At 43.8% G+C, this 15,448-nt stretch overlaps 1 protein-coding gene, 1 long non-coding RNA gene and 1 other non-coding gene across 4 annotated transcripts; all 3 read left to right on the top strand.

Moving 5' to 3' along the window:
- The first annotated feature begins 3,120 nt into the window (after nt 1-3,120).
- On the top strand, nt 3,121-3,204 carry TRNAL-CAA (transfer RNA leucine (anticodon CAA)). The gene has a single exon. It is a non-coding gene; the product is annotated as a tRNA-Leu (tRNA).
- Nucleotides 3,205-6,535: 3,331 nt separating this feature from the next.
- LOC136351252 (uncharacterized) lies at nt 6,536-9,897 on the top strand. 2 transcript variants are annotated; one of them, XR_010737156.1, is made up of 4 exons: nt 6,536-7,271; nt 7,409-7,516; nt 7,885-8,075; nt 9,633-9,897. It is a non-coding gene; the product is annotated as an uncharacterized lncRNA (long non-coding RNA). The 2 variants fall into 2 exon arrangements; XR_010737157.1 differs by having other exon boundaries at nt 6,538-7,271; nt 9,678-9,897.
- An 821-nt stretch (nt 9,898-10,718) lies between these two features.
- Nucleotides 10,719-13,222, top strand: LOC4348699 (TATA-binding protein 2-like). Its single transcript, XM_015757423.3, has 7 exons — nt 10,719-11,039; nt 11,838-11,925; nt 12,062-12,184; nt 12,337-12,381; nt 12,465-12,557; nt 12,714-12,892; nt 12,984-13,222. Coding segments are annotated over exons 1-7 (672 nt in total). The 5' UTR covers nt 10,719-10,896; the 3' UTR covers nt 12,985-13,222.
- The last annotated feature ends 2,226 nt before the right edge of the window (nt 13,223-15,448 follow it).

Raw genomic sequence — 15,448 nt, 5'->3', positions numbered from 1 at the left:
CGCCACGCCGCGTCCAGGCCCCGATAGGCTCCAACCGAGACGAGTATCTCGGTCTCCGTCGCCGCCGAGCGCACCACCCGCTCCTCCGAGCCCGGCCGATAGAGGGGGCGAGGGCATGGCGGCGCCGGCAGCGGGAGATCGGGGGGAAGAGGAGAAGACCGGGACGGACAAGCACGGGCTCGTGCCCGAAGACCTGGGTCTCCTCGACATCCTCGACGACAAGCACACGCAAGCGCGCCCGCGAACTCGACACGAGTTCTCGTCTCGCCGCGTCCCGGCCCCAATCGGCGCTAACCCCGACGACCATCTGTCTATCTCGGTTGGCGGCGCCGCTGCGCTCGCCACCCGACGTGTACCGACTTCCTCCCGTCCTCCGAGGCCTGTTGATCGAGGAGGCGAAGGCATGGCGGCGCCTGCCCCGGGAGATCGCGGGAGAGAAGAAGAGCGGGATGAACAAGCACGGGTTCCCACGCGTCTTCCGCTTCGTGCCCGACGACCTGGAGCTCCTAAACATCCTCGACGACAAGCTCCGCGGCGTCCCTATCGACCGTGCTGACGACGCCGTCGACTTCCACGAAACGCGGATCCTCGACTTCCACCGCCCGACAAGCTATCGTTGTCCCTTCTTCTTCTCCGGAGACGGTCTGCGTGCTCCTGGGGATTGCATGCGCATATGCGGACATCTACTTCTTCAGCACGAGGAAGAGGAAGGTGGAAGGGGATCGCTCCTTCGGCGGTGATTTGGCGCGTTCGCGGCGTCAGGTTAGCCCATCAGGTGTTTGATCGAATGAAAGCTGGAGGCCTTGGCGGAAGTGTGCTTTCGGGCGGCGCTGTTCATGCGCAAGCACGCGTTGCAGGTGAGCAAGAATCGGGCATTCGGCGATCGGGGGCGTGAGAGGAAGCACACCGCGGAGGCATTCAACTTGTGTCTCAGCCTCCCCAATTCCGGCGCGCGACGGCCTCTCCTAGCACCTACTTCTCCGGCGAGGGGCAAACGCACGCGCCCGCGACCTCGACAGGATTTCTCGTCTCGCCGCGTCCCGGCCGCAATCGGCCCCAACTCCGACTACCAGCTCGGTCTCCGGAGCCGCCGCGCGCGTCAGTACAGCCGACAGGGTGTTGGACAGAATGAAGCTGGTGCGCGCGGCGCGGAGCGGCCGGTGGAAGAGCCTAGGCTCCTGCAAGAAGGTTGGCGTGCGGCGTCGCCGTCGGCCAGAAGAACACGTGTTCGACGGCGACAAGAACCCCGTTGTGCTCGAACGAGGGCATGGCGGCACCGGAAGACGGGTACGACAAGATGCGGTCGGAGCGCGCGGCTCAGAGCGGCCAGTGGAAAGTCTTCGGCAACTGCAGCTGCCGTTGGCCGGAATCTCACCATGCCGTTCTACGAACACATGCGGCGGCCATGGCGCTGCCATCGCCCACCGCGCGCCGGCGCGGGGGCGGGGCCCTGTAACGATGATGTTCATGGCGAATCAGGCGAACGTGGCACCTCACAGGACGCAATCAAGCATGTCGGAACTCCATCAGGAATGGCACCAGACCACCAGTACGCCAACGATGCCCCGTGGCGGCGCCGAGTTCTAGCGCCCTAGCGGGCTGCTGGGTGCCGCCGAGCGCGGTGGAGACTTGCAACTGCTGGGCTGGGCGTGCGCATCGGCGAGCGAGACTATCTGGTTGGCGCCGCCGATCGAGCGCGCCGCGCACTGGATCAACTGCCGCAAGGGCGAGGCGCTGCTGATGACCAGTACCGGTTACGCGCGCGGTGTCAACGAACACTTCGGCGCCAACCGCCCCGAATTTTGTTCGAGGATGACGACGGCAATGCGCGCCGCCGGTGCACGTGAGCGTGTCTCTCAGTCTCACACCCTGCGTACTGATTGACCACTGGAATTTTGAATTCTTTTTGGCGAATTGCTTAGCTGATTCTGATCAGCCGGACGTCAAATTTCTGGCAAATCATCAGTGATGAACTATTTACTCTCTTTTGGTGATACGAGTGCTATAAAATTTGTTTACTTTGTTTCTAATAAGTATGTAAATTTTTTTACGAGACGGACAAAACACAGCTGCATCTCGCCGTCCTCTCCTCCCTCCAGTCGTCGGACCCCACCGCCCTTTCCTCCCTCCAGTATCCGGATCACGCCGCCCTCTCCTCCCTCCAGCCTTCCTCACCATCGCCGGCGCCACCTTCCTTCTCTGTCGCCGCCACTGCCTTTTCTCTTCCCTCCTCTAACCGCCAGGCCGCTAGCTAGATCCGGCGGCCACGGGCTTATAGCTGCCGGATCCGATCATCACGGTGGTCACGAGCAACTGCCAACTGGGAATGGCAACGACTTGCAGTTGCAGGGAGAGATGGGGATGTCCGACGAGCGGTAGCACGAGTGGCGATAAGGGCTAGGCATGTTCTTTCTTTCTTTCTTTCTTTCTTTTTTTTCCCTTTTTCTCACCGAGAGATCTGCACAAAGTTAATATAGGATAGTTACTGTTTGACACTGCTAATTTGTTGCAGTATTTTTTAATTAATATAGCATCTGTCATTAATTAATTTGCTGATGTGTGCTAATTCTTTTTTCCCAATTGCTGGTAAAATGTCTCCATACTCATTTTTATGTTGAGAATGCTACCGTGATTTTGAACACCAATATTTTTTTTGCATGCGATAAATATATAGTTTATATCTACTCTCCAATTAATTCTGAACTTTTTTCATAGGATGATATAGATATCTGACAAAACATATTTGCACAAAAAATCATACTACCTCCGTTTTTTAATAGATGATGCCGTTGACTTTTTCTCACATGTTTAACCATTCGTCTTATTCAAAAAATTTACGTAATTATAATTTATTTTCTTATAAGTTGTTTTATCACACATAGTACTTTAAGTGTAATTTATATCTTATATATTTGCATAAAATTTTTGAATAAGATGAATGTTCAAACATGTGAGAAAAAGTCAACGGCGTCATCTATTAAAAAAAAGGAGAGATTATGTTTATAAAATATTTTTCCATTGCAATGGGCATAATTATTAATTTCTTTAAATTGGGAGGTTTTTTAGCACACCTCGTTGCGCAGTTGTTAATCTGCAACACGAAACCAACAAAGCGTCACAGTCAGGATGGCCGAGTGGTCTAAGGCGCCAGACTCAAGTTCTGGTCCTCTAACGAGGGCGTGGGTTCAAATCCCACTTCTGACAATTATTTTTCTTTCTTTTTCTTCTTTTTCCCTATCTCTCATAGTGTTGCACGGTTTATGGTTTGGCGTGGGTTCAAATCCCACTTCTGACAATTATTTTTCTTTCTTTTTCTTCTTTTTCCCTATCTCTCATAGTGTTGCACGGTTTATGGTTTATATTTTTCTTTATGTTGAACTAGCATGGTGGCCCGCGCAATCGCATCATTATATTTTCTCATATAATAGCATATATGTTTTCTTATTATATTATTCAAATATATTAAAATGACAACATAATTTTAAATTTTGCAATAACTTTTCAAAACTACTAATGTGTAATATTCATATTGTATTTTATATACGTGTTAGTTATTAGTTATTTTAATATCAAATTTTAGTTATTTGTAAATTATATATATTCCTATATGGACTCTAGACTCATCTTTTAATATTTCTTTTTTTTAATTCTGAATTTTCTGTAAATTGTATTTCTATATAGACTCTAGACTCTTCTTCCAATGTTATTTATTTTTATTTTTGAATTTTTATTATTTCTAATTATATTTCTACGTGGACTCTAAACTCATCTTTCAATATTCTTTAATTTTTAATTTCGAATTTCAATTACTTCTAAATTGTATTACTATATTGACTTTAAACTCTTCTTCCCATGTTTTTCTTAATTTTGAATTTTAGTTATTTGTAAATTGTATTTTTATACGGACTCTAAACTCTACTTTTAATTTTATTATGTTTATTCCGAATTTTAATTAGTTTTAAATTCCTATATGGACTCTATACTCTACTTCTAATATTTCTTATTTTTTAATTCTGAATTTCTATTTTTTTTCTTAATTGTATTTCTATATGGACTCTATACTCTACTTCTAATATTCTTTATTTTTAATTACAAATTTCTATTATTTCCTAACTGTATTTCTATATGGACTCTATACTTTACTTCTAATATTCCTTATTTTTAATTCTGAATTTCAGTTATTTTCTAATTGTATTTCTATATGGACTCTAGTCTCCTCTTCTAATATTACTTATTTTTTAATTCCGAATTTCAACTATTTCTAAATTGTATTTCTATATGGACTTTACTCTCATCTTCTAATATTCCTTATTTTTTTAATTCTGAATTTCAACTACTTATTTTTTAATTCCGAATTTCAACTATTTCTAAATTGTATTTCTATATGGACTTTACTCTCATCTTCTAATATTCCTTATTTTTTTAATTCTGAATTTCAACTATTTCTAAATTGTATTTCTATGTGGACTCTAGTCTCCTCTTCTAATATTCCTTATTTTTTAATTCTGAATTTTAGCTATTTCTAAATTGTATTTCTATATGGACTCTGCTTTTTCTTTTTCTTTTTCTCCGATTAATGTGAGAATTTCTAGGCCATGAGAGCGAACGTGGAGGCTCATTTTTCTATTCCTTTAATAATATAATAGATTTAGTTCGGATACTTTGAACTTCTTTTTCTTTATGTTGAATTTAGTTCCGATACTTTGAACTTCTTTTTGCTACAATGTACCAGTCCGGAGCTTTGAATTCAGGAGCAGATCTAGTGTGGGTACCGTGGGGACTCGAATCCCCCCTACCCCGCTGGATCACCACTGATAGAAGGAGAGAGGGAGGGAAAAGAAGAGTGAGATAAAAAAGATTGAGGGGGCTAAAAAGTTTGAGGGGGTTGTGAACATGCTGATGAAGCCTAGAGGGGGGTGAATAGGTTGTCCCTAAAAACTTAAAAACAAATCGCAGCGGTAAAATTCAAACAGACCCGAAACTTCCTGGTAAGGAACACCAGAATTTCCGGTCTGCCATGTCCGGAACTTCCGGTGTTCTAGGACAGGAACTTCCGGGTAACAGAACAAGGATGGAATTCAAATTTCGAAACAGGAGACTAAGCCAATCTTCACAAGATGATGCACAGGTATTCTAAGCAGAGGATAGATCACAAAAACATCCATAGAAACATCACAGAAAGAGACAAGAGCGATTTTTTCCCGAAGTTCGGATCTTGCGATCCTACTCTCCATTGAGGAGCTCCAAAGACCTGGGTCTCAATTAACCCCTTGCCTCACTTGTGCAAAAAACCCCATAGGAAATCCACAGCCTTCAACCACAAACACTCCTAGACAAATTTCTAGAATTGAGTGACCACCAAAATCCAACTCAACTTACTTCTAGAAATTTGCCACAAGTGTAGGTTGCTCTACTTGGAAAACCTCTAGAATCTCAGCACAAGAACTTCATTAACTTACCTCGTTCCCTTTCGAAGGAGAGGAGATCCTTCACAAACTTACCCGGGACATCCACAATATAAAACGGATTCTCGCGGGCGACACCTAACTGTCTAGGAGATCATCTCCAAGAGTAATAAGCACCGAGATGACAGCCCACAAGATATCCCAAGTGCTCACCCAAGATCCTAGTCTTCACACCTCTCCAAATCTTCTTCTCTCACTCTAAATCTCTCTTTCTCACAAGAATTAGGCTCTAGATTGAGTGGAGAGGGCAAGAAACACTTGGGAGAGGCTAGCAACAGCTCTAGGGTCGAAAAGTGAAAGTGGAATGGCCAAAGAACGAGCTGGAAACGAGTTGGTTAAGTATAATGGCTAGGTAACGTTATCTAGCCATTACTCACATTTTTGAACTGGAAATTAGACAGGAAGTTCCGAACCTGGAATACAGGAATTTCTGGACCACACTTAGGAAAATCTTTTTCACAAGACCGGAACTTCAAAACCTGGAAGACAGGAAGTCCCGGACTTGCATTTTTGGACAGATGGAGTATTTGCAAAAATAACTCCTAGGGAAACTTGTCACTTGGTTCACACTAAGAGCACTTGACATATCTCAGAGCATCACCTGGAACCCCTCTTAATAGTACGGTTTTTCCTAAAAACTCGATTGCAATAAATAAACTATCCTATGCACTTCTCGAGTTCCGGTCCGCTTTGATTTTATACTTTTGGGGGTCTCCAAGCATCCATTTTCTACACCTTGGACTAATGCACCTGAAGTTACTCAATGAACTCATTAGTCTCTTAACCATATTTGTCATTAATCACCAAAACCCACTAGGGGGATTAATGCACTTTCAGGTTGAAGGAGGATGATGGAGATGAGTCACCCTTTCAATTTTTTTTGGATCCATCTCTAAATATCGAAATCTGCGCGGATTCCCGTGCAAATAGGGCCTCCACGTGGCGCGGCGAGATTGCAGCATTCGCCCCCTCTCGCAGCCGTCGGATCGTGGATCGACGGTGTTAGATCGCTGTGGTGGACTTCATTGTGATATACCATGTTTGAGGGTTTTTTCTGCAAAAGAGCTCTGTCCCTACCGTGACCTGGCCATTCTCGGCCTCTCCTCCCCCGGCCGGCGCTTCTCATCTCCTCCTCCTCTCTCCGGCGACGGCAACAGCTCGGGACGGCGTGGCTCGAGGCGACGGAAATGTCTCTGCGGGGCGGAGCGCAAGGACGAGCTCTCCGTGCAGGAACAAGCTCGACGGCGGTGGCCTTTACTCCACCACCATCCTCTCCCAATTCGCCGGGGAGGCGATCTCCTCCCTCCCTCCCATCCGCCGGTGGGGTCCTCTCCTCCCACGCGCCGGCGCGCCGCCCTCTTAGACGTCGTTTCCTCCTCCGTGTCGCTAGATGGGTCGAGGAGCTCGGCAGCGGCGTGCGGGGATTGGGTAACAGCTGGGCGTCGGTGACAAACCCCTACGATGCTGCTGCTTCTCCCCTCGCTGATCCGTCCGGTGTCACACCTCACCGCCCGTCCGGACCTACGTCGTCTCCCCTATTTCAATATTGAAGCGCTCGATCCGCCGGCGTAGCGGTCGACCTGGACGGCCGCCACCCAAGCGCTGTCGCACCTTGCCGTCCTCCCCGTCCCGTGCCTTGCCGTCGCCACATCCATTCCCCCATCGTCGTGCCTAATGGAGAGGAGGAGCTTGTCGTCGACACCACCAGGTGCGTCGACTAACAATTACGGGCAACGCAAGCAAGAAAGATGGCGGGGATGCAAGATGCGACTAGCTGAAAACAAGGACAACGAGAAGTAAGTATAGGTGAGGTAGCTCTACTCGTCATGGTATCCGTGAAGAAACCAGGATGAACAGGACAGGAGGCTGCTGCTTGCCACCCGATGTCCATCCGTAACTTGCTTGCATTGCTAATGGTTTCTTGGTGACTATAATTTGGTTAGGTAATCAGGTTGCTGTGGAGGGAAAAGGCAGCAGTGATGGAGGTGATGAAGGAATCAGTACGGAGGAAGAGAGAATGTGTTCAGCACGTGCTCAATGCGAAAACAGAGGTAAAATCGATTAGATACACAAGCTCAACACACAATGCCACACAAACACATAGGCATCAGGTCCTGTACAAAGAACCAGCTTTATTGTTGGATCTATGGTGATAAGCCAAAGAGCATACCGAGCTTCACTGATTATTAAACCAAATTATTTCCTAAGTTAAACTGTTGAACACTACTAGAAATTTTACTCCACATGATGAAGCCTGATAATGACCATACCGAGCTTCATTGATTGTTAAACCAAATAAGTTCCTAAGTTAAACTGTTGAACACTACTAGAAATTTTACTCCACGTGATGAAGCCTGATAATGACGGTACTATTCCAGGATTGGAATTGATTTCATTTAAGTGCTATTGCAATATACAGATGGCCAGTTGGGGAAACTAAAGTTTCATTTGCAAAGCATACTAAGGGCGAGTTCAGTATTAGAATGTCTCATTCTTATTTCCATCGCCGCTGCCTCTCATCTCCACCACCATTGCCACCTCCACGCCTCTCCACCAGCGCCCCATCCTCCATCTAGACACGCTTCCTGAGTTCGAGTTCAAGTACACCAGGTAAGGTTCTCCTAATACTTATTATGTTAGGCTTATTTCTACATTGTAGATGCAATGCAAATATCATAATACGATGCAGATCCTTTCTTTAGTGCATTATCACTTAAATAATTTCCCACCAGTCCAATTCTTGATCAGTAGGACTAACTGAGAATGCATTAGTTTCTATACGAAGGAAAGCATATTTATGTCAGATATATGTATTTGCATTTATGAAGGAAAATAACGATACTGTAGTATGTGCATTGGGATAGAAAAGCAAATATTGAGATCCTTCAATTTTCAGTCCTCTAACATCTAGCCGTACCAATTATTAATAGGTGTAATGAAGCATTTAATATAACTTTGTAATTGGCATTATGTTATATTCATATATCTAGCTAAGCTTGCACATATGTATTTAAATAGGTTACTTTTTCTTTGCTATTTTGTAAAATAATATTCATACAATGTTTATTTCACCAAAAAAAAGGAGTAGCTTGAAATATGATTTATTGATATTTGAAACCAGAATATGTTTGATAGCTATATACTTGACAATTATCAAAAATAGGTTGGAGGATAATTTGACTAGGAAGACATGTGATTTTTGAACATAAGCAGAATTTTATTGCTACTTGAAAACATAATCTATTTGATAGTTAAATATTAACAGTAATAAAATAGATTGGATTATAGTTTGACCACAGAAACATGTAACATTATACTTTACTTAGACTCACAATTAAATCAGAGTAACAAAACCGTAGTCTGTTCATTGGGATAGAAAATCAGATATTGAGATCCTTCAGTCTTTTTTTTCTTTTTGGCAGAACACACTTAAACATCAAACTATTCCACCTGTTGCCAATTATGTACTTTGTATGTATGTACTCATTAAACATATCTATTGATATGCACAAGAAGTCCAAAGGACAGACAATCAATCACAACGAAATTTTCAAGACCTGCATTGCAGGTGAACTGTTTTGTCCTTCACTATGTTATTATTTATTGTTTCACAAAGAGACCCTCTATAGTTACAAACATTATTAACAGTTAAACTTTAGAAAGGCTGATATATCGTATTCTAGGATGTTAATAAAAAAGGAACGGATTTAGTACTTTAAATAATGGGTAAAATTGGAATGACAATTGAAAAAAAGGGAACAACTACACAATTCATTTGTTTCGCAAATGCTTTAGTGCTCTACACAATAAATTTCTTCTTCACAATTATCCATGCTTTACTCCGGCTGGGATAGTGGTGCCCACTCCTAATCAGTTCTTACAGGAAATAGTCCCATATAAATTGTTGATTGTGTTATTCAGACAAGTTTGTAGGTATAGCAAGGTGGCATTCAATCATGATTGGGTGTTAGATATTTCATATGTATTGCAGCGTGAGTGCTAACAGAATATTAGCTTGAATATAAGCCAGAAAGAGCAGCTTCAGGTAGAAAAGCATTGCAGCTTCATTCTTCCTTCCATTTGTTGGACACCAATAGTTGCCTTGCTATATTTTTGTATTCCTCTCATTTGCGCGTTTCATTTCCTTTGCCTTCTTATGCTGTGCAGATAGTCAACTGAAGAGAATAAACTACTGCAATCACCTTTTTTCAGGAACATCACTTTCATCAAAGTTATTCTCTCCTAGGCCCAATTCAGTTAGGCCTGACAATTTGCCAACCCATATTGTAAATGGTCCATAAAAAGCATTTGTTGATATAGTATTTTGAGCAAATGTTGAAAGATCAGGTAATTTCCCTGACAAACTGTTTGTTGACAAATTAAGAACCTGCAGATTTGTGCAGTTGGCTAGCACTATGGATACAAGTTAGAACTATAGATCCAGACATTTGTCTTGCTTGTGGTTAAAAATATGTCGCATAGAATCTGAGATGAATCATACGTAATTGTTAGTAAGACGCAAGACCATGTTATGTTGCAGTTTTACCATCAAAGTAGCATTTTTGCACTATCACTTTGGTAAAAAGGCATGAAGCCTCGCGACTCATGATACAGGTGAGGAGAAGACGGGGTTTTAGCCTTAGGACTAATTGGGCTGGCCCATCTACCCTTCCGTGCAGCTTTGCCGCGCGTATTTTCTAGTCCCTATCTGGATTGATATAGTACAATAACTTAAATAATTTAACATGCAAATACAATAACTTGGTAAGTGAGTGCATTCTATTATAAGAACTTAACAATTTCATGTTTTCGCGAGTTCGGATCTTCGCGCTTAATCCGAACTCCAAACCTTTGGTTAACAAAAAGAAAAGTAAAAAAATAACAATAACATTGAGGGGGCTAAAAAAAAACAATTTCAATTTCAAGATCCGAACTCGCGAACTTAACAATTTCAATTTTAAGGCTTAATCCGAACTCCAAACCTTTGGTTAACAAAAAGAAAAGTAAAAAAAAAATAAAAAGAAAAAAACTAGGCCAAGCGGCGCCGCAGAACCCGACTCGGCTGCGGGTGCGGCCCCCACACGCGACGGCCCTCATACCGGGTCGGATGCGGCCTCCGCGTCCGCGTCCGCGAGTGCGCGGCCTCTCGCCCGCCCGCCCGACCGACCCAGTCCTTACCGGGCGCGACCGACCCGGACTCTCCCTCCCACCATCCCCGCCTATATATACCCGCGACCCGCCTCCCCCTCCTCCGTATAAATCCCCTCGCGTCTCTCTCCTCCCGACACGACCAAACCCTAACCCGCGATCCGCCTCCGCCGCCGCCACCACCACCACCCACCCGGATCCCCACCTCCCTCCCCGATCTCACCACCTCCGTATAAAGGCGGCTCGGTTTGAAAAATCTTTGCCTCCGGAGGAGGAGGGGGGGATGGCTGCCGCGGCGGTGGATCCGATGGCGCTGGGGCTGGGGACGAGCGGAGGAGGAGGAGGAGGCGAGTCGGCGGTGGGGGGTGATGGGGCGGAGCCGGTGGATCTCGTCGAGCACCCCTCCGGGATCGTCCCCACCCTCCAGTGAGTCCCCCCCGCCACCCCCGCGTCGCAGGCTTGACGAGAACGATGGGGGTTGTTCTTGGATGATCTGGATCTGGGATATCTGAATGTGGGATGTGAACTTGACGGGGCTTGTGGATCTTGATGGGTTTGGGGTGGTGGTGGTGGTGGGGAGTAACAGCTAAACTTGACGGGGATTTTGTAGATCTGGACTTGCACGGGTTAGGGTTGGGGGAAACCTGCGGGTTCTTGATCTGATACGATCTTGCATTGGTTTGGAGGAGTGCGAGTTTATCTGATGTGGAGGCCGATTCGTGCTCGTTCTTGGTGCTTTGATGTGTTGGAATTTAGCAAAGGGGGAGGGGACACTGATCTAATTTAAAACGATCAAGGATTGGGTCTTGGTTTCTTGCCTGACTATTCTAATATAAGATGTGGAAATTATAAAAGACCTGTTCGAATTATTGTGTAGTATTTGTAGTTGAGTATTAATTCGCACAATGGTAATCCCAATAGTTAAGTGCTGAGAAATATAAGTGGTTGGATTTGGGAATAGTATAGGATAGAACATAAATAAAACATTGTGCTGAATTGAATCAAAGAACAGTAAGGTGTACATGGGTTAAGAATACTGTCTTATTGGGTTTGTTTAACTTGGGGGTTGTTGGTATCAGACGCGTTTTAAATTTCAAAAGTTGCTGCCAATTTGCTCTGCCGGAACAAGTTGATATTATTATCTTGATATATATGTGCTGGAAAAGACGATTGGCATCTGCCTTGCCCCAATATGTTCTAATCGTTATGTTGGTTATGTCTCAGGAACATTGTTTCGACAGTAAATCTGGACTGCAGGTTGGATCTGAAAAAAATCGCTCTACAGGCTCGTAATGCAGAGTACAACCCAAAGGTATAGCTTCAGCTTCTGATGCTTTCTATTCAGTTTCTTTCAGGAACAAAACACGGAATTACATGTCATGTCTATAATCTAACTGTATCATTTGTGTCATGTCTATAATCTAACTGTATCATTTGTGCTCGGACAGCGTTTTGCTGCAGTTATCATGAGGATAAGGGACCCAAAGACAACAGCCCTGATATTTGCTTCGGGAAAGATGGTTTGCACTGGAGCAAAGAGCGAAGACCATTCAAAGCTTGCTGCGAGGAAGGTAATAGCCAATAGTCATATTGTTTCATCACTATTTATGCTTAGGAACGCTTGTTGTTTACATCATGCAGGGAGAAATTGTTCACTGATCCTATTTTCGGCTTTTGCTGAATTGCTCTATAACAATTTTTATCTGATTATTTGTTAGCGCAGTATGCGCGAATCGTCCAAAAGCTTGGCTTCCCAGCAAAGTTCAAGGTAATGCCACTCTAGCTCACATCAATTCATTCAGATTGATTGTCCTTGCTTATATCAGCTTGACGCATTGGAACATGATGCAGGATTTCAAGATCCAGAACATTGTTGGTTCATGTGATGTCAAATTTCCTATTCGCCTGGAGGGCCTTGCTTATTCTCATGGCGCATTCTCTAGTGTAAGTTGATTACTTACTTTTTTACATTGTCTCAGAATGCATCCTTTGAATTTCCATTGAAACTGATGCCAGTTGTCTGATAAATATCAGTGTGTCATTTACCCATATTTCATCATGCATGTCATTATTTTGACTGTTCACTTGCTTAATTTGCAGTATGAGCCAGAGCTCTTCCCTGGGCTGATTTACCGGATGAAGCAGCCAAAGATTGTGCTTCTCATTTTTGTCTCTGGCAAGATTGTTCTCACTGGAGCTAAGTACCGCAAAGAGATTTACGCTGCCTTTGAGAACATGTTCCCGGTGCTCACTGAATACAGGAAAACTCAGCAGCGCTGGTAAGTCTGCAATATTTCTTCTTGTTGCGCATTGCAGAGACCCATGAGCTTATTTCTGGTATATGACATGAATTCTTTGCCCTGACTACAGAGGGAATGATTTGTCGACAGAATGGGGAGTTCGCTGCCGCTGTACATACCATCTTAAGGACCTGGCTGCCAAGATTTTGAGACATGCACCTGGCGTCATTCCTTTTTCTTTCCTTTGTTCTTCGTAGCAGTAGGGTAGGAGAGCAACTGCGTAAAGGAGAGTATGTAAACAAGTTGATCAAAGTATTCTTTTGATAAACTAATGCTGACATGCAAGAAATGCATCCTGACTTGAGATCATGTGTTGTGTGCCTGCGTTCTGAATTGTAAAGTACAGTTTGATTGTGAGAGAAGTGGTACTCCATACGAAGTATGGAAAATATCACATTCTTCTCTCTCCATGCAAAGCAAGATTCAGCTAACGAGTTAACAATACCAGAAATTTTAAAACTAAGAAGAGAGCAGCAAGATTGAGTCAACTTTGCTCGTGTACCTGTGTGACATGCATTGTTCATGGTCTTAGATTGCGTAGTATCCTGTTAGTAAATGGATGGTCTTAGATTGCGTAGTATCCTGTTAGTAAATGGATTGACTGATAAAATATGCATTGTTCAGAGTCTTAGATTGCGTAGTATCCCGTTAGTAAATGGATTTACTGATAAAATTACTTGGGGGGGGGGGGGGGTCGGTGGTAGTCGCCTTTCCGTCTGCAAATTATACTACTCAACATGAAAGGCTGAAAGTGATATATGAATCATGAAACCACTAAAAACCTACTTAAAATTATTCTTAAAAATCAAAGCCGATTTGGATTATAATCGAAACAAGGGCCAAGCGGGCCTTGGCGGTTAAAGTTTGAGCTGAAATCTCGATTTTTTTTCATTTTTATTTTTTTTAAAAAATATTTACAGAAATAATCTATCATCGAAAAAATTTACAAAAATAGACCCTGCCGCCCTACTGGAGGACGGCAAGCTGACGTGGCAGATGATGGCTCGACGGGCGGTGACGGCCGATTGAAAACGTTGAACCTTTTGCATTAACACCCTTGTCGCCCACTACCAGGGCGGCAAGGGGCCTCCATGCAAAAAAGCCAGCCCGGGAAGGGCCATTATCAACCGAGCTGGAAAGAATCATTTGGCTGGTTTTTTTGCGTCGCGGCAAGGGGCCTAGATGCAAAAAAAACTAGCCAAATGCTTCGATCCAGCTCGGCAAATTGTATTTCACCCCTTGTCGCCCTCTGTAAGGGCGGTAAGGACCAAAGCGCAAAATGCGCACATGGCGCCGTCGAGCCGCCGTCTGCCACGTCAGCTTGCCGCCCTCCACTAGGGCGGCAGGGTCTATTTTTGTAAATTTTCCCGACGATAGATTATTTCTGTAAATATTTTTTAAAAAAATTTAAAAATGAAAAAAATTCCTGAAATCTCTAACCTGAAATTGATACGAAATCATGAAACGAGATAAAGCTGCAGCTCGATCGAGGTGAAGACCATCCATGTCTGTAAGATTTGTATCTGATACAGCAGGGATGGCGCAGTGAAACAGCTTCACATTTTCTATCATCCTAAATCTCTACATGGAACAACTTTTCACTGTCTAAACCACATATTTCTCAATACAAATAGGCTGTTGCAGGACTTCTCTGGATGTGATTCAACCTCGCAGGCTCACAGCATCAAAACAACCAGAAAGCAAGATGGATGAATGGTCAAATTGAACAGTTTTGAAGATTAAGATTGAGGATCCAGCATTTATAACTTTTAAGATTCCAGAACAGTACACTCAAATAGTATAAAATAATAGTATAATACTCAATTTGGTCACATTTTACTGAAGTAGATTTCACAGGTGAACCTGACCACTCCTGGATTCCCAGAACAAAACAAACGCACCAACCATATAAAACAACTCAATACTCGTTTTTAGTTAAATCAAGTCCAGCATATAGCAAATAAATTGCTGGTTCAAGGCGCCAGGAAAACCCACTGTTTGTATTCAAATCTCGAATACAATCTATGGGACAAAAAACCTGGCGCGCCACATGATAAAACATCTCAGAAGTTCACAAAACATTCCATAAACCCAAATAGCATTCTAAAGTCTAAAAACCAGCAACAAACGAAATCCCATGAAGTTCTTTCACTTCTTGACCAAACTCCCGCAAACATTATCCGCCGTGGCATTGATGACTTCACGACATCTCATCGCGTCCTGCGATCGCTGAGGCTGAAGTCCTGCTTAAAATTTGATAAATCAGCATAAGAGGCGTAAATGCGTAATGCTGGTAATGCTTAACATTTTTTGGAATTATGGACTTCCTACCAGTAGAGAATTCCTTTACCATCATGCATACTAGGAGGCATTCTAAAAGGCTGGGGACCTCTGATCATTCTGCAATTCCTTGAGTCTGAAGACCTGCACAAAAGTTGACAAAAGAGCATAAGATAATTCTCAACAAGGCCTAAACACCTATAGTGCAATCATGCCTAATTTTGTAGAATTTTGGATTCCCTACCGACATAATGC

Source organism: Oryza sativa, chromosome 10 (genome assembly GCF_034140825.1).
Source record: "Oryza sativa Japonica Group chromosome 10, ASM3414082v1".
In the NCBI taxonomy this organism is placed as follows: Eukaryota; Viridiplantae; Streptophyta; class Magnoliopsida; order Poales; family Poaceae; genus Oryza; species Oryza sativa.
The sequence above is the reverse complement of the archived record's forward strand: the minus strand, read 5'-3'. Positions and strand labels throughout refer to the sequence as shown.